Here is a 19213-nt window from a genome sequence, read left to right as displayed (position 1 = left end):
TAAAGTTAAAGGTTTATTATGATTTCATGCAAGTAACACAGGTGAAACAAGATTTGAGGTTTCAAACATATGCATCGTCAAATTTGTAATAAGACACAAGAGAACAGACAAACAACGTTGTTTATTTGCAAAAACTACGTATCATTATGTTACATTGCATTGTAATGAAACTATAAAAAGATGGTGGAATTCTGAGAAGATTTCCAAATCCATCATAACACAACGTACGACCAAACTGATTATTTAAACACGACATTGAAATGGAAAATTGAAGAAGAAACCAGAAAGGGAAATGAAAGGATTTGGTTTCAAGCAGGGCATTGGAAGCCAGACGGAACCTTCTTTCCACAGTAGTTCAAAAGCAAGCTGAGGGAAACTGAGAGGTCAATCTGGAGTCCCAAGGCTCTGGCCTTCACCGCAGTGCAAAGGCACACAGCTGCTTCCAGGTCAACAAGGCCTTGGATTAGGGTGCAACATGGGGATTTTGGTGGTGAGCCGATCACTATGTGCACTAGACCGTCCAGCAAGTCGGCGCAGACGCCGAGCTTGAGGGTGTCCTTGTGGCACTTGAGGAGTGATGGTGGCTGCCTTGAAGGGGTGGGCTTGTGGGGCTTGGGTGGCGGCGATGGGCAAGGGACATACGTGGAGCTGACCATAGTGAAGAAGAGGAGGTTGACAAGGAGGAGGAGGGCAATGGGTGAAGAGAGCTTGGAAGCCATTGGTGGAGAGATATTGAAGGGTTTGTAGGTTTGTGTGATGGCTTGTGAAGAATTATGAGAAGGGTTAGGGTTTTTATAGATGAGGTTTGAGAATTTGTTGTATTTTAACACAAAAATTCCTTATAAATTGCTGGATACTAAACACCCAATTTTTTCATTTATTTATTAAGTTTTGAGGAATTGATTTGAGGGTGATGAGTTTTCAATTAGTTTGTCTGTTTCTAAAATATTATAAAAAATGTCAAATGGCTTGCAAAATAGACCAAGTGATGTTTGATTATAAGATATCAAATATTTTTAAAGGAAATTACGGTTGGAAAATAATATTTGATAGAAGCCATTGGAGACAAGTGGGTAACAGATGATAATCTAGAAATTATTTTTAGTACAAATAATTTTTAAAAATATAATATGGTTTTTTTTTTTTTTTAAATATAACTATGAGATCCCACATTAGTTGGAAGGAGGAACGAAACATTTTTTTTATAAGGGTTTGGAAAAATTGGCGGCCATATATAATGAGTCAAAGCGGATAAATATATGTTAACAATGAGTTTTGGCATATATTGATGTTAGTATGACACATAACAGTACAACTTCTAAAACATGACAAGACTAAGATTGTTATTACTTGCATGCTTGAAAGTCTTTTAAATTTTACTTAAGATTAAAATGGTTGTGGATAAAAGATCTATAAAAAAAAAGAAAAAAGTTAGACTTCGATAACATGAAACTCATCCTTGTCTCAAATGAAAACGAGTTTGCATGAGATATTAGAAGAATGAAAATTAGTAATATAAACAAAACTCTATTGAAACTCTCTATAGCAATCATTGTGCTGCTTAAGATTTCTTTGCTTTTACCTAAAAAATAGAAAATATTGAGTGTGAAACATATTTAGTAAATAATCATACTTCTAGGATTAGGAGATACAATCATAAACAATGGAGAAGTGCCTAGAGTTATTCCAAGCTTAAGGTGTATGTGTGTTATTTCTCAATCTCCATACTATCATTTATTTTATTTCTAGCCAACGCCAATTTGGAGAACACGATGAAGAAAAAAGAAAATGGAGGAAGTCGATTTGTAGTTAGTTTTGGAACTATTCCTCGACAAGTAGGATAAAACGAACATCAACTCAACAAATTTAGTGAACCCTGCACATGTCATTGTTATGACTGTTTGCATGTATTATGTGATGCTATGCTATGTTATAAATTACGCTATGTCCTATTATGTTCTGTTATAAGCTATGCTATAATACGACTATACCATGTTACCATGTTGTGGAATTATATTTATGATATTGATGATATGATTCATAAAACTCCATACACCAAACTAGGTAAATTATTTTAATTAGGGAAGATATGACAATTATTATGTATGCATGTCTCACAGACTTGTTATGTCATGAATGAATGGAGGTATGACTTGAATCATAAACTTGTGCCATAGTTTTAAGCTATGGAGACCTCATGCATTTATGTGTGTCATTTGCATCAGGATACTTTTCCATTGTGATTAATACGAATGCGTACATTACGATATCTATGTTTGTCCTGATATTACGTGGGTCCTTTCTCTATGTTGTTTCCGGTAGCTTGAGCGTGCACTAACCCGACGAATGAGGCCTAGGGAATATATACATGAGTCTGTCCGGTGAGGCTATGTGCGCGTGCGTAGGCCGTGTGTATGAAAGTACTACACATTCAACCCTACCCGGACTGAGTTTAAACCATGTCATGATTGTTTTATGAAATGATAGGTCCCACCATATTGCAATTGATTGCATTTTTTTTACTTCCATAGTGGGGTTACTTATGGATTTTTCTTAAAATATGAAGTCATGTGTTACTCTTTTTTTTTAGGTAAAGGTAAGGCACTCTTGTATAGATGACGACGTCTGGTGAAGGCCATGAGAATGAAGCCTAGTAGTTGCACTCCCCTCATTATAGATATATTTCTGTCCATTTGATATAACTATGATTAGTAAGTCGATCCTTCACAGGTTGTTCGTAACTAAAGCTGTGTTAATTTACCGTTTTACCCCTGAAGTTACTTCTTGTTCCTTATGTCCCACTTATCCTCTTATGAATAATTGGTTTGTTGTCCAACCAGTAAACCGAATCCCTCTCAGGCCAATGAGAGGGTGGGGCCCCTTGTTTAAGACCTAGGGTCAGTGCTTAAGGGAACTACCTTTCTTCTATCCCTAAAAGTGGGTAGGAGCGAATTCCATCTTGCACCCCACGTCCCCAGCTATTCACCCAGTCTTAGCCCTGAAATGGGAGGCCTATTGAGTCGGCAAACTCAAGCCACTCTCACCCATGCAAAGCTAAGGATAATTCTGAATAAACAGGAGTTCATGGTAAGCTCAGGATTAAGATCGAGTTACCTAGGTCATTGAATGAAAAGAAAATCAGTCTCAACAGTAAATGACATTATAAAGTGAGAGTGGTTTTCTTCATGGTCCGATCTTATGCAATACTCATTGCATAGGACACCCCACTCACATGTCTCCACATGTACAATTTAGTGATCACATTGTTTATATCATATACAAAAGTGGGCCGCATCCATAGTGTCCCCAGAATGAGGTACTCAGCCTTATCCTTATACTATAGATCATTTTGACTATATACTTGAACTTGATCCACTCTTATGTCTCTACATATAGTTTAAGTAATCATACTATAGCCAGAGTGTTCTTAGTTTATTGGCTTTAGATTAATGATCGTAAAGTTCACTTTATTCAATAACAATCTTTACTGAATAAACAACAATAATAACTTTATTGAAAATAGAATATGTTTTTGTTTACAATAAGTTTTAGGACATAAAACCCAAAAAAATCCCACTTGGACTAAAACTCTAGTGGAGTTTTATAACGTTGTGTAGAGAGAAAGACATAAATACAATAAACTAGGGCATCACATACTCATGGCTTTTCTCCCACTTGCCCTAGATTACATAACTCGTAGTCCTAGACTCACTAGGTGCCCTTCAAACACTTTAGCAGTGAGGGGCTTTGTAAATGGATCAGCAATGTTGTGCTCTGAAGCTATCTGTGTGACGATCACATCTCCTCGTTGCACAATCTCCCTTATGAGATGATATTTGCCCTCAATATGTTTTCCTTGCTTATGGCTTCTAGGTTCTTCTGAATTTGCAACTGCTCCACTGTTATCACAATAAAGAGTGACAGGAAGATGCATATTTGGAATGACTTCCAAATCAGTTAAGAACTTTCTAAGCCATACAAATTCTTTCGCTGCTTCACAAGCAGCAACATACTCAGCCTCCATGGTGGAATCAGCAATGCAACCTTGCTTTATGCTTCTCCATATTATTGCTCCTCCGTTCAGAGTGAAGACAGATTCTGATGTCGATTTCCTTGAATCTACATCGGTCTGAAAACCTGAGTCAGTTTACCCTATAAGGATCAGATCCTTAGCACAGTACATTAGCATATAGTCCTCGTTCTCCTAAGATACTTGAGGATATTCTTAACGGCAGTCCAATGAGCACGTCCCGGATTGGACTGATATCTGCTGACAATTCCTACAGCATAGCATATGTCGGGTCGGGTACATAGCATGGCATACATCAGACTACCGGCTGCTGATGCATAGGGAATGTGTCTCATATCCTCAACTTCTTGAGGTGTCTTAGGACTTTGTTCCTTCGACAAATGAACTCCATGCCTAAAAGGTAATAATCTTTTCTTGGAGTCCTGCATCTTATATCGAATCAACATTTTTTCGATGTACGATGCCTGAGACAATGCTAGTGTTTTGTTCTTGCGATTTCGAACAATTTGGAGTCCAAGAACAAATTGAGCCTCTCCCAAATCTTTCATTTTGAATTGTGTCTCTAACCAATGCTTAATGTCAGTCAGAAATCCCACATCATTTCTAATGAGTAAGATATCGTCAACGTACAACACCAGGAAAGCTACTGTAGAGTTGACTATCCTTTTATAAACACAAGGTTCGTCAACATTCTGTTTAAAGCCATAAGATTTGATCGCAGTATCAAACTTTATATTCCAGGATCGAGATGCTTGCTTCAACCCATAAATGGATCTTTTAAGCTTGCAAACCCTTTACTCGTGATCCTGTTCAATGAACCCCTCTGGTTGAGCCATATAGATACTCTCTTCAAGATTGCTGTTTAAAAAGGCTGTCTTAACATCCATTTGCCAAATTTCATAATCATAAAATGTGGCAATAGACAAGAGTATTCTAATCGATTTAAGCATAGCAACAGGAGAGAAGGTTTCTTTATAGTCCACCCCCTCTCTTTGGGTATAACCCTTTACTACTAGTCGAGCTTTAAAGGTCTGTACCTTACCAGTTTTGTCTCGTTTCCACTTATAGATCTATTTCAACCAATAGGTTTTACCCCATCTGATTGATCTACAAGTTTCCAGACTGAATTGAAGTACATTGACTCTATTTCAAGATTCATGGCTTTAATCCACTGATCTCTATCTTCATCATTCATTGCCTGTTTATAGGTCAATGGATCCTCAACGCCATCATCAGGTATGATGACTTGAGTTTCTGCCAAAGCCAAGTAACGATCGGGTTGAGTTATAACCCTCCCACTACGTCGAGGCATTCTCAACTCTTGAGAAGGATGTGATTGACCAGAAGTGTCATCTCCATCAACAACTCTTGTTGAAGAACCAGCTTGATCAACAACTCTTGTTGTTCTATCAATTGCTTCGTTAGAAATCTCACTTAATACTAGTTTGCTGCGAGGTTGATGATTTCTTACGTGCTCTTCCTCTAAGAATGTAGCGTTTGTTGATACAAACACTCTATTTTCTTGAGGGTTATAAAACAAACCACCTTTCGTCTCTTTGGGATATCCTACGAATAGAACTAATTTTGAACGACGTTCTAATTTCTTGGGGTTTTGCAACTACACATTGTTGGCTTATTGGCCCTTGATCTCACATTAATTAATTGATTGATGTTTTGATGATAACAAATCTACTTTTAATTATTAACTATTTTCAGTTTTTTGAACCGTCCATAGTATAAGGTCGGGAATAACGATTACAACGACTTTTCAATTACTCAAATCAGAGCTAAAACAAAGAAATTAGAGTCGAGACAACATACCCGACGTGATGATGTGGCAGCAAAATCAAAATGATGGACAAACCAAAATATATCAAAGTATGACATTTATAATGTTGGAAGAGTAACAAATGGTGGAGTTTTTCTTATTATTATATTTCTAAAAATTATTTTTATAAAATATAAATTTGAATCTAACCGTTACTCACTCGATTTTTATTATTACTATATTATATTATTATATTATTATATTTTAAAATTATGGTAGTTACTCACATCATTTTTATTATTATTATATTATTATATTTATAATAAATTTTAAATTTTCATTTGACCGTTACTCACATAACTTTTTATTATTATTATATTATATTATTATTATATTAAAAATTTTAAATAAATGAATTTGGAAAATTTTCTTATTTATTTACTTTTAATCTCCACCTTCCATTATTCCTAACAAAATCCAATAGTCAATATTAATTCTACATTTTGCCATTTTTCTCTTCTATATAAACTCATCTTCCCCCACATTTTAAAATACACAACTTACATACATTCTCTAATCCTCATTTGTTCAAAGTCTCCATTGTTTGTTGCTCTCTCCATGCTTACAAGTTTATTTCTCTTCATCTTATTCTTGAGAGGGATTATTATTGTATTGTGAGGAAATAGTTGTGAGTGTCCCAAATTGTAAATCTACTCTTTAAGAGAGTTGTGGTGTGTTATTATCAAACTCAAATACTTGTACTAGTTTGATCCTGCGCCGTGGAAAGGATTGAGTTTGCTCTTGAACTTGTAAAAAGAGCGGTGTAGCGGTTTGGCTCTGATCCGTGGAAAGAGTCGAGGAAGTTTTTTATTCAAATTCCCAAGAGGCGCTGGGGGAGTGGAGTAGGTCGAGTTTGACCAAACCACTATAAAATTACGGTGTCATTTTCTCGAACTCTTTCCTATTTTATTTCAAAATTATTATTGTGATTTATTGCATGTTCTACTTGATTATTGTTTTGACTTGAATTATTTTGTTCTAGTAATTATCATCTTCTACTTCTTTGTAAAAAGTTTAATCATTAAAAAAAATTAATCACGTTTAAACACTTTTACCGTTAAAACCCTATTCACCCCCCTAGGGTTGCCATACCGATCCAACACACACGTGCTTGACATCCCCAAATTCTGAAGTGACGTAAACTACCTTTACGCCCTTTCCATAACTCATATCGTTTTCTAACTTATCATAGCCTTAACGTTCTTATACCTATCACAGACATATCATCACATGAACGTACCTTAGTCATATCATCACAAGAACGTAACCTAATGCTATCGTTCTATCAATTCTAACGCTATCGTTCTATCAATCCTAACGCTATCGTTCTATCAATCTATCACAACCTATCCCTTTCTACCCGTAACCTAACCGTATTCTTTCATCAATCTCTCTTATCCATATCACTCCGGTATGTAACCTAACCTTAACGTTTCATGAATGTATTTTACTCCTATCGTTAAATTTCGTTTTGTATAACCTTCTCGTATCCTATCTCAAGCTTATCATTGAACACATCGTACCGTAATTATTATCAAACAATTCATATAACCATACATATCAATATATATGACACGTGCAGAACCACGGGGCACGTGTCAAAATCAAATATAACCATGCAGATAGTAAGGTCACTTACCTGGCTAGCTTAAGTCGTTGTAACAAATGTGATGTGATTTGCTAGAATTCATATAAATGATTGACATTTAGTTTCGAACTCAAAGCTAAACCATTGTAAGAATTCGAAGATCTAACTATAATTGGCTGTGATTTCTAAAAAAAACAATAGGATAAAAGAAAATGAATATTTAATATATACCTTATTGATTAGATCTATCTTCACGTAAATCTCCCCGTGAATTACAACTCTCTCTCTCTTTTTTTTTTTGGTCAAGTAAATCTGACTATTATTATTTTTCTGTTGTTTTTTTTTGGGGGAAATGTTGTTTTATTTTGTTTATTTATTTATAATTATTATTTATTTCTTTATTTCTTTATTTATTTTTGGGCTATTACAAAATCCTTCGCTTGCTTGGACCCTCTAATCAAGCTAATTTGTAACGACGTCTGGAAGTCAGCGGTACCCCATAGTGTCATGTACTAATCAAACTTGATAGCTTGGCTAATTATCATAGGTTTAATGTATGGAGCACCGCTGCGAGTATAAACTATTTATTGGTCTATTTTTCTCGAGGCTTCAACTCTAGCCGACCAAGGAGAGACTTGAAATATAAATATATCTAAGAATAGTTCAACAATCCTCACATTTGTGTAGATCAAGGTAGGTCTTAAACAAAGATACTCTAATTTTTCATACGTTAATAACTTCGCCTACGAAATGGCTTTAATGTTGGCTTGGTTGGATGACCTGTATGATGTATGAATGACGAATTTTTCATGATTGTTTGATGTGTTTTATGTTATGTTATGTTTATGCAATGATACAAGATGTACTATAATATGATTATGTCATGTTATGGAACTATGTTGTGATATTAATATTGCATGATGCACGAACCTCTATATATTACACTACATAAACTACGATATCATGTCTGTCGTGATATTATGCACGCTCCTTTCCCTCCATAGCTTCTGCCAACGTGAGCGCAAGCTAGCCCAACAAGTAGACTTAGAGGATACGTATACGAGTCTGCTAGGTGGATCTATGTGTGCATGTGTAGAGAAATATTACACATTCAACTCTATCCAGACTGAAAAGTAGAGATCGTTGCATGTATTTGCATTTTCCAACCGCAACAGTGTGATTATTTACTGAGTACTTTTTAAATTATCAAACCAAGTGCTATTTTTTTCCGGTGAAGGTAAGACAACCATGTAGTGTCACTATGTAGGCTATGAGAAGGAAGTTATGATAGTTGCATTTTCTATTCAAGTTATAGCCCTTTTGTTAGATGTTAAAATTAGTTACTTAACATTAATGTTTAAAATGTTAATGTTGACAAAAAAAATATGGAAGTCTCCATTTTATGGAAATGTCAATGTCAATAGATAATTTTGAAAAAAAAAATATATAAAAAAATAATAATAATAAATTAAATTAGTAAAAAAAAAAACTATTTTACGATTTTAAATATATTAAAATACATATTATTAACTCGAGATAAAACAGACATATGATGATGTAATTAATATGAATTTTAAAGTTCAACAATTCAAAAATTATGAAAAGGTTGTAATGAATAATTATTAGAAAAAAAAAATTAATTGCCCAACTTAGTGAACCAGGAATTATTCATCATCTTTTTCAAAATTAAAATTAAAGTTGGATCTATAAATAATTAAATAAAGAAATAAAGAAAAGAAAAAGAAAAATGTAGGAATTATCTCTACAATTTGCTTTTCATTGACCGTGACAGAGAGTATTGACAAGGACCATTATATTCTTTTTTTCATTAAAATGTCCATATTTAATATTGTCAACCAAATCCACTTTTTAATGTATGGTATAAAAATTGACCTTATATTTAATAAAAATATCAACACATCATATTAATAATAATCCTCTTCCTCGTTTAAAATAGTAAATTCTTATACGACGGTTTAAATATTCTTATAAATTTTTCAAAAGTTCCCATACACTACGATATATCACATCGGGTTGGAAAAGAGAACGAAACACTTCTTAAAATAATATGGAAACTGTTGGGTTTTATGTCCTAATCGGGTTGGAAAAGAGAACGAAACACTTCTTAAAATAATATGGAAACTGTTGGGTTTTATGTCCTAAAACTCATAGTTTGTAAACAAAAACACTTCTTAAAATAATATGGAAACTGTTGGGTTTTATGTCCTAAAACTCATAGTTTGTAAACAAAGATATATTCTATTCTCAATAAAGTTATTATTGATGTTTATTCAGTAAAAATTGTTATTGAATAAAGTGAAATTTACGATCATTAATCTAAATCCAATAAACTAAGAACACTCTGGCTATAGTATGATTACTTGAACTATATGTAGAGACATAAGAGTGAATCAAGTTCAAGTATATAGTCAAAATGATCTATAGTATAAGGATAAGATTGAGTACCTTATTCTGGGGACACTATGGATGCGGCCCACTTTTGTATATAATATAAACAATGTGATTACTAAATTGTACATGTGGAGACATGTGAGTGGGGGCATCCTATGCAATGAGTATTGCATAAGATCGGACCATGAAGAAAACCACTCTCACTTTATAATGTCGTTTACTGTTGAGACTAATTTTCTTTTCATTCGATAACCTAGGTAACTCGGTTTTAATCCTGAGCTAACCATGAACTCCTGTTTATTCGGAATTATCCTTAGATTTGCATGGGTGAGAGTGGCTCTAGTTCGCCGACTCAACAGGCCTCCCATTTCAGGGGTAAGACTGGGTGAATGGCTGGGGACGTGGGGTGCAAGACGGAATTCACTCCTACCCACTTTTAGGGATAGAAGAAAGGTAGTTCCCTTAAACACTGACTCTAGGTCTTGAACAAGGGGCCCCACCCTCTCATTGGCCTGAGAGGGATTCGGTTTACTGGTTGGACCACAAATCAATTGTTCATTAGAGGATCAGTGAGACATAAGGAACAAGAAGTAACTTCAGTGGTAAAACGGTAAATTGACCCAGCTCTAGTTATGAACAACCTGTGAAGGATCGACTTACTAATCATGGTTATATCAGATGGACAGAAATATATCTATAGTGAGGGGAGTGCAACTACTAGGCTATAGTGCAGTGCCTTAGTAGTTAACGAATGTTGGTTACCTAGGTTAATGAGTTTAACCGGTTAATCTTGGATCGTTGGAGCCCATGATCTATAGGTCCATTAGGTCCCTCTGCTAGCTCATATCGGACTAAACCATAGAATAGTGTGACGAGTGAGTTCGAAGTGTTCGAATTCAAATTAGGGAATATGCGTTACATATATACGATATATTTAACCGCAATTTTGTTTTATTTATGAATTAAACAAAAAGAGAGAATCTGAGATATTTAAATAAGATTTAAATATCTTAATCAATTATGTGTCGGAATTGATTGGGATTGGCATTTGAATTAATAATAAATATTAATTAAATAGGAAAGCCTCTTTCTTTCAATAAGTTTTGTGGGTAATATGCAATGTATATTACACAGAAATTAGCATAATTCGCCCTTGCAAAAATATAGGATGGGTCAGAACAAAAACAAGATATGGCAAGACTTAAGATTGTGTGCTATATCACGCTTGTAATTATCATTATCATCCATGGGACGGTAAAGACGATGACAATAAGTGTCATTCGCATCCCATGTAGGATAAGACAATTACTTACACGAAAATAGCGATTCTACTGTACATGTGTCCAGCAGTCGTATATTTAGTGTTTGAGTATCGCAGAGTCGGGGTCCAATTGTGTGTTTTTCTTCCACATAATAGTGCCTTGAGAAGCCTTACTCGCCCTGCAATAAAGCAGTTACGGAAGGAAATGCCACTAAGCCTTCTGTCTTGGCGCACAGTGGATGGTGCCCTACTAAACTGTTCGTATCTCTGTAAAGTAAGTAAGCAAAAACCTTAACAGAGAGGCCAATGATATTATGGGAAAATGAAGAAAACCATAATATCAAGGTGGGGTACGTGCAGTGTCAGACATAAGGAGTATTTAGCTTTCTTTTGAGCTTCTTATATGGTCAAAAAACACGAGAAAGCAAGACTTAATAAGCTTATCGTCACTCGCCCAGCAATAAAGCTGTCACCGAAGGAAATGCCACTACGCCTTCGGCATTGGCACTCAGTGGATGGAGCCCTACGGATTGATCATTCCTGATTTATGTTAACAACAACGAAAACCATCCATCAGAAATGAATACGTACCAACCCGCGATAGGAGTATCAGATAATAGCCTATTCACAGTAAAAGGTCAAAAAGCTCAAGATGCAAGACTTAATAAGTTTTTCCTCACTCACCCTGCAGCCTTATCTCTGCAGTAACCGAAGGAAATGCCACTACGCCTTCGGCGTTGGCACTCAGTGGATGGAGCCTTACATGAAAGATTGTGACCCTGATGATATATGTTAACAACTACGTCAACCATCACATCCGAGTTTTACAAAGCAATCTTAGTAAGGAGTTAGGTGGGAGCTTATTCACTGTCTAACGTCAAACCTCAGTATCTCTACGCCGCGCTGCAGCCTTATCTCTGCAGTAAGCGAAGGAATTGCCACTACGCCTTCGGCTTGTGCGCACAGTGGAGGGTGCCTAACCGTAAAGGAGGGTCCGGTCAACGATGATCACACATCAAAACCATCGGTGTCAGAAGGTTAAGGAGTCGGTATAAATCGGTTTGACGTTAGTCGTTATTGTTATTGAGAATGGTGATGTATCTTTGATTGTGGTATCAGATAGTAGGATTTAGTGATGTTTTTATGATTTTTGATGTTTGTAATGGGGAATGTGATATGGGTAAGGATAGATGGTTTGTAGGGGTCTTATGATGAGGGCGTTTTATTGTTAGTTTGTGAAAGTGTGAACGTAGGTGGTTGTAGGTGTTTGTAATTTATGTTTCTGAAGGGGTTTATGGAGGTGTATATTTATCGTAATGTGTATTGTTTGTGTTTGTGTGTTTCCGCGGGGTGCTGTAATGGGCTTTGTACCCCTATAGGGTATCATTTTTCGTGGAGTACTTTTTAATCATTTAATATTACTTTAATTTGAAATTCATTATTCAAATTAATTGTTGAATTAATATGAAGAAAGTCAAAATGTTGACTTTCATCTAATGGAAAAATCCATGTTAGTGGAATTTTGAGGTGTCAAAATTTGGTTTAACCAAACTTGCATGTTTGCCAAATAAACCCCACAAGTTTGAGTGGAATTTTGAGTGTCAAAATTTGGTTAACTCAAACATGCATGCTTGCCACATAATCCCAAACATTTGAGTGGAATTTTAAGTGTCAAAAATTGGTGATCTCAAGTTTTCATGAACATGCAAACATGACTCTTTAAATAGAGTGATCATGATACATGGAAGGTCTTCTTTATCTTGGTGAAAAACCTTGAGAAAAACCTCTCACAAACACTCTCTTCACATATACAAAATCCCTCCGAAGTTTAGTCACTCACCGGATTCCACAATCCCGTTCTATGGCCGGAGGATAGTGGAGAAGACACTAGTGGTGGTTCAAAACCGGTTCGTGAGGCAAAAGAAGTTTGAACTACAAGAGGTTAGTATTTAAACTCATTAAGTTTTAATACTTATGAACATGCTAGTTATTTACAATAATTGATGTTCTAAAAGCGCCTAAGATCTAAATTGCTTCCGCATGTGTTATATTAACACCATCAGAAACATGTCTCACAGACACATTTTAAAACAGTGAGACTGACGGCGATAAGTAATGGGCCAAAGTAGATATCCCTGCTAACGGGAGCTTAGGCTATTACAAATGGTATCAGAGCCAGACACCGAGCGGTGTGCCAACAAAGACGCTGGCCCCCAAGGGGGTGGATTGTGAGATCCCACGTCAATTGGAGAGGAGAACGAAGCATTCTTTATAGGAATGTGAAAACCCCTCCCTAACAAACATGTTTTAAAACTGTAAGGCTGACGATGATACATAACGAGTCAAAACAGATAATATCTACTAGCCGCGTACTTGGGCTGTTACATTGACATCCATATTTTCATTAAATTGAGGTTTCTATATTTTTCGTTAACATCGTCATTTAAAACTTGAGTGTTAATATTACTCTCTTTAATATTCCGTCATGAAAAATTTGAAGTTAAAGGTTTTTTATGATTTCATACAAGTAACACAGGTGAAACAAGATTTGAGGTTTCAAACATATGTATCGTCAAATTTGTAATAAGACACAAGAGAACAGACAAACATATACATCGTCATTGCATTGTAATGAAACTATAAAAAGATGGTGGAATTCTGAGAAGATTTCCAAACCCATCATAACACGACGTACGACCAAACTGATTATTTAAACACGATATTGAAATGGAAAATTGAAGAAGAAACCAGAAAGGGATTGAAAGGATTTGGTTTCAAGTAGGGCATTGGAAGCCTGACGGAACCTTCTTTCCACAGTAGTTCAAAAGTAAGCTGAGGGAAACTGAGAGGTCAATCTGAAGACCCAAGGCTTTGGCCTTCACCGCAGTGCAAAGGCACACAGCAGCTTCCAGGTCAACAAGGCCTTGGATTAGGGTGCAACATGGGGATTTTGGTGGTGAACCGATCACTACGTGCACTAGACCGTCTAGCAAGTCGGCGCAGACGCCGAGCTTTAGGGTGTCCTTGGGGCACTTGAGGAGTGATGGTGGCTTCCTTGAAGGGGTGGGCTTGTAGGGCTTGGGTGGCGGCGGTGGGCAAGGGACATACGTGGAGCTGACCATAGTAAAGAAGAGGAGGTTGACGAGGAGGAGGAGGGCAATGGGTGAAGAGAGCTTGGAAGCCATTGGTGGAGAGATATTGAAGGGTTTGTAGGTTCGTGCGATGGCTTGTGAAGAATTATGAGAAGGGTTAGGGTTTTTATAGATGAGGTTTGGGAATTTGTTGTATTTTAAGACAAAAATTCCTTGTAAATTGCTTGATAAAAAATACACAACTTTTTCAATTAGTTTGTCTATTTCTAAAATATTATAAAAATGTCAAATAGCCTGCAAAATAGACCAAGTGATGTTTGATAATAAGGTATCAAATATTTTTAAAAGAAATTACGGTGGTATGTATGGTTGGAAAATAATATTTGATAGAAGCCCTTTAAGACAAGTGGGTAATAAATGATAATCTAGAAATAATTTTAGCACAATAATGGGTAACAAATTATTTTTAGACAAGTGGGAAAATAATTATTTTATTGTGGTTGCCATGGCTTTCTAACACTGCATGGGTAACAAATTTTGATTTGTTAACTTATTTGATTCGGTTGTGTGTTTCTCGTATTTTATTTTTTATTCACTCATTCCCATTAAGGTTTAGCTTCTCCTTTAGTCTCAAGTTAATGTTTTATGTAACGATCCTAAATTTCTACATACTCAGAGTCGCTACTAAGTCTCATGCTTGTCTCTTAAATGCGGAATATAGCTCTTAGATACTCATCATAAATAACGAAAAATTTAACACACATTCAGAACACATTTTCGGTCTTACGTGTTTCAAAACATAACGTTGGAATTTAAAATAAAAAAAAAGACAATTACAAATGAAATAATTTAAATAATGAAATAAAAGCGTTCTATACTGACCTAAGACTAAGAATTTAAACATGCAACTACCCTATGCACATGCCACATTATCTATTTTCGATGTCGTCGTCGTCCGTCATGGGCGTGTTGTCTTTACCTGAAATATGATATGTGGCACATGGCCTGAGTATTTCGAAAAATACTCAGTAAGTCACCCACTATAGGGGTCATGCTGAGGCAAACACATGCAACATGCTCTTGGGATCGAGCTCTAGCGCATCTAGGAGTGACCTCCAATCTCGAACAAATTGGATGTGCAGTACTTCTTTACCCACGATCCACACGTGCGAGTGTGAATCTGTAATAACCCGAAATTTTCTACTTAATTTAAGGTCGCTATTGTATACGTACCATAAACATTGAATGCGGAAAATTTCATTTAAATTCCCAAAACATAACCTTTATCTTAAAACACAGCCATGGACTTGCGTGTTTTGAAAACATCTTTAAAACGACGCAAAAAAAGACACGAAATAAAATAAATATGCGTTTAAGTTTAAAACATTCTATTCTAGCCTAAGTCTAAGAAAATAAATACCACTATTCTATGCATGTGCACTGGTCTCGAGTTGCGATGCCGTAGTCAGCCGTACATGAATGCCTTGCCTTAACCTGAAAAATGTAGTAGCACATTGTTTGAGTATTTAAAGAAGTACTTGGTAAGTGACCCCACTATTGAGGTTAAATGCAACAATCACATGCAATGAAATGATGGGCTTATCTTTCATTTCGTTTTGTTTTCCCTACGGTGCTGTCCTAACGGATATTTTGGACGTGTACTATATACTCTACACACAGCCCATACGTGCGAGTATGGGCTCACCAGTTAGTTCGCAGACCGCTGGGCCACTTTCCTTATCCGGTGGGCATACTCTAGGAGCCCCTTAGGCCAGACACCCACTAGAACTAGTTGTTAGATTATAGAGCCTGATGCTTATTTATAGCTTGGTCAATGGTTATATTTGGTAAAGCTATATTTGGTAAAGCTATATCCGGTAAAGCTATATATAGTAAATAGTTATATATAGTAGATGGTAAAATCGGGTAAAGCTATATATAGTAAATAGCTATATATAGTAGATGGCTAAATCTGGTAAAGCTATATATAGTAAACTAAACCATATATATATCTCGTCCGGTAGAGCTTTGAGATGTACTTTCTCTCAGTTTTGATCGAAGGGGAAGAAGTAAACCGAAGGGCCAAACAAAGCGCAATCAAAATAAAAGAACCGAGAAAAATCTTCAAATAGACCAAACGTAACGTGTTGGAATTGTGGAGAAAAAGGTTACTTTCGGACAGGTTGTACAAGACCAAAGAGGAAGCAGAATCACAAATCTGGAGATGATGATGATTCTATAAATTCAGTAGAAGACATTGAGGATGCTCTAATCCTCAGTGCGGACAATTCGATAGAATCCTGGATTTTGGATTCAGGTGCATCTTTTCATTCGTCTCCAAATAAAGAGTTGTTCCGAAATTTCAAGTCTGAAAATTTCGAGAAGGTGTATCTTGCCGACAACAAAGATTTGGAGATTAAAGGAAAAGAAGATGTCTGCATAAAAACTCCGGCAGAAAATCAGTGGACATTAAAGGATGTCAGATATATTCCTGCTCTCAAAAGGAACTTGATCTCTATTGGTCAGTTGGATAGCACAGGTTATGCAACAAAGTTAGGGAAGGGTTCGTGGAAGATTATGAAGGGTGCTACGGTAGTAGCACGTGGCTCAAAATCTGGAACCCTATACACCATTGCAGGGTGTATGAACATAGCTGCTGTTGCTGAGAGTGCTTCAAATTCAAGTCTACAGCACAATAGACTTGAACCTATGAGCGCGAAAGGAATGAAGAGGCTGGCTGCGAAAGGAGTTTTAGAAGGTCTGAAATCCGTTGATGTGGGTCGTTGTGAGAACTACGTTATGAGCAAGCAGAAACGAGTTAGCTTCACAAGGACCGCCAGAGAATTGAAGAAAGTGTGGTTGGAAATGGAACCAGATGTGGAGCAAGGTTCCAAGACCACGAAACAAGTGGGAGTTGAGCTTGAGTTGCACGGAAACTCACCTAGTGATGTTGTAGCTGATACTCAAGAAACTCTTGAGACTACTGCTGAGAAACTAGATGTGGAGCAAGGTTCCAAGACAACAAAGCAAGTGATCTTATAGCAGATACTCAACAAACTCCTGAGGTTGTTGCGGAGGAATCAACAGTGGAGCAAGTGACACTTGAACTGGTGTTGAGAAGATCATCCTGTACTATCAGAGTACCAGATATGCATGTACCTTCATTACACTATCTGTTGCTGATGAAAGGGAACCACAACCCTTTGATGAGGCCCTACAGTTGGAGGATACAACCAAGTGGGAGCAAGCCATGGATGATGAGACGTCTAGGCTTCAAAAATGCGTTGTACTGAGGCTGAGTACGTGGTAATGGTTGAAGCTGAAAAGAAGAGGATATGGATGACTGACTATCTAAAAGAATGGGCAAGAAGTAGCACGAAGATATTCTTTACAGAGATAGTCAGAGTGTCAAACAATTGGCGAAGGAACTTGGTCTATCATTTAAGGAGAAAACACATAAGACAATACCATTTCACTCGTAGGTTAGTGAAAGATGGTGATGTGTTTGAAGAAGATAGAGGGTGTAAAGAATCCAGCAAAGATGTTGACAAATTGACAAAATGTGTTGATGTTGGAATATTGAGATTGTGCAAAGCCTCAATTGATATGGTGCCATGAAGACCATGAAGATGCTCATGGTCGTTTGAGAATGAAATTCTTGGTTGACTAGATCAGTCTCCAAATGGGAGAATTGTTAGGTTATGGAGCCTAATGCTTATTTATAGCTTGGTCAACGGTTATATCTGGTAAAGCTATATTTGGTAAAGCTACATATAGTAAATAGCTATATATAGTAGATGGTTAAATCGGGTAAAGCTATATATAGTAAATAGTTATATATAGTAGATGGCTAAATCTGGTAAAGCTATATATAGTAAACTAAACCATATATATATCCCGTCCGGTAGAGCTTTGAGATGTACTTTCTATTCTCTGTACTCTCTCTTGTTGTACATACCTGAAGTCATCAATAAAAAAAATCCTTTTAGCCAAAATTCTCCTTGCAATTTTCTCTATCCTATTCTTTGTGTTCATCTAGATCGAGCGTATGCGTTGTTGTCCGATCCTAACAATTGGTATCAGAGCTAACAACTGGTATCGATCCCAACACTAGTAACCGTCACGGAAGCGCTATGCAAAGCATAATGATCGTTGTCTTGCAACTGGATCTACGCGTCCGTACCCTCGTGATGGGATAGGGGTATCCCCCCAAATGCATGAGCGCACATAATGCATGAGGTCCCAAACTTTTCCATTTTCATTATCCTTTAATACAACCCCGCTAACATTATGTACATGTCATGTCATTTTTCATAATTTCATGTCATTCATATCATGCTGTATACACACAATTTAAGAGACCTAACATAACGTTCTATGCTTTTATCATAACATTTCATCATATACACATCATACCATGACATATTGCATCACAATGTATCATATCATAAACAAGTCATAACGTAAACACTGCGTAGTCATATCGTCTTCTAACTTATCATAGCCTTAACGTTCTTATACCTATCATAGACATATCATTACGTGAACGTACCTTAGTCATATCATCACAAGAACGTAACCTAACGCTATCGTTCTATCAATCCTAACGCTATCTTTCTATCAATCTATCACAACATATCCCTTTCTACCCGTAACCTTACCGTATTCTTTCATCAATCTCTCTTATCCATATCACTCCAGTATGTAACCTAACCTTAACGTTTCATGAATGTATTTTACTCCTATCGTTACATTTCGTTTGGTGCATCCTTCACGTATCCTATCTCAAGCATATCATTGAACACATCGTACCGTAATTATTATCAAACAATTCACATATTATAACATATACATAACAAATAAGAAGCATATCGATCCACAGACAATTCACACATATCAATATATATGACACGTGCAGAACCACGGGGCATGTGTCAACAACAAATATAACCATGTCGATAGTAAGGTCACTTACCTGGCTAGCTTAAGTCGTTGTCACAAA

General features: G+C 36.3%; 2 protein-coding genes across 2 annotated transcripts; both read right to left on the bottom strand.

Annotated features, from left to right (window-relative positions):
• Nucleotides 1–231: 231 nt before the first annotated feature.
• Nucleotides 232–795, bottom strand: LOC111450021 (14 kDa proline-rich protein DC2.15-like). Its single transcript, XM_023090158.1, has one exon. The coding sequence runs from the start codon at nucleotides 717–719 to the stop codon at nucleotides 309–311; it is 411 nt and encodes a 136-aa protein (XP_022945926.1). The 5' UTR covers nucleotides 720–795; the 3' UTR covers nucleotides 232–308.
• Nucleotides 796–13893: 13098 nt separating this feature from the next.
• LOC111450005 (14 kDa proline-rich protein DC2.15-like) lies at nucleotides 13894–14304 on the bottom strand. The gene has a single exon (XM_023090134.1). It carries the CDS (start codon nucleotides 14302–14304, stop codon nucleotides 13894–13896), a length of 411 nt encoding a protein of 136 aa, XP_022945902.1.
• Between the last annotated feature and the right edge of the window lie 4909 nt (nucleotides 14305–19213).

This window comes from Cucurbita moschata, unplaced genomic scaffold (assembly GCF_002738365.1).
Source record: "Cucurbita moschata cultivar Rifu unplaced genomic scaffold, Cmos_1.0 Cmo_Scf00001, whole genome shotgun sequence".
NCBI lineage: Eukaryota > Viridiplantae > Streptophyta > Magnoliopsida > Cucurbitales > Cucurbitaceae > Cucurbita > Cucurbita moschata.
This window is presented reverse-complemented; position numbering and strand designations above follow the sequence as displayed.

Bases quoted from the DNA above. Each gene is read 5' to 3' on its own strand.
- LOC111450021 (XM_023090158.1), bottom strand. From the start codon at position 719: ATGGCTTCCAAGCTCTCTTCACCCATTGCCCTCCTCCTCCTTGTCAAC.
- LOC111450005 (XM_023090134.1), bottom strand. From the start codon at position 14,304: ATGGCTTCCAAGCTCTCTTCACCCATTGCCCTCCTCCTCCTCGTCAAC.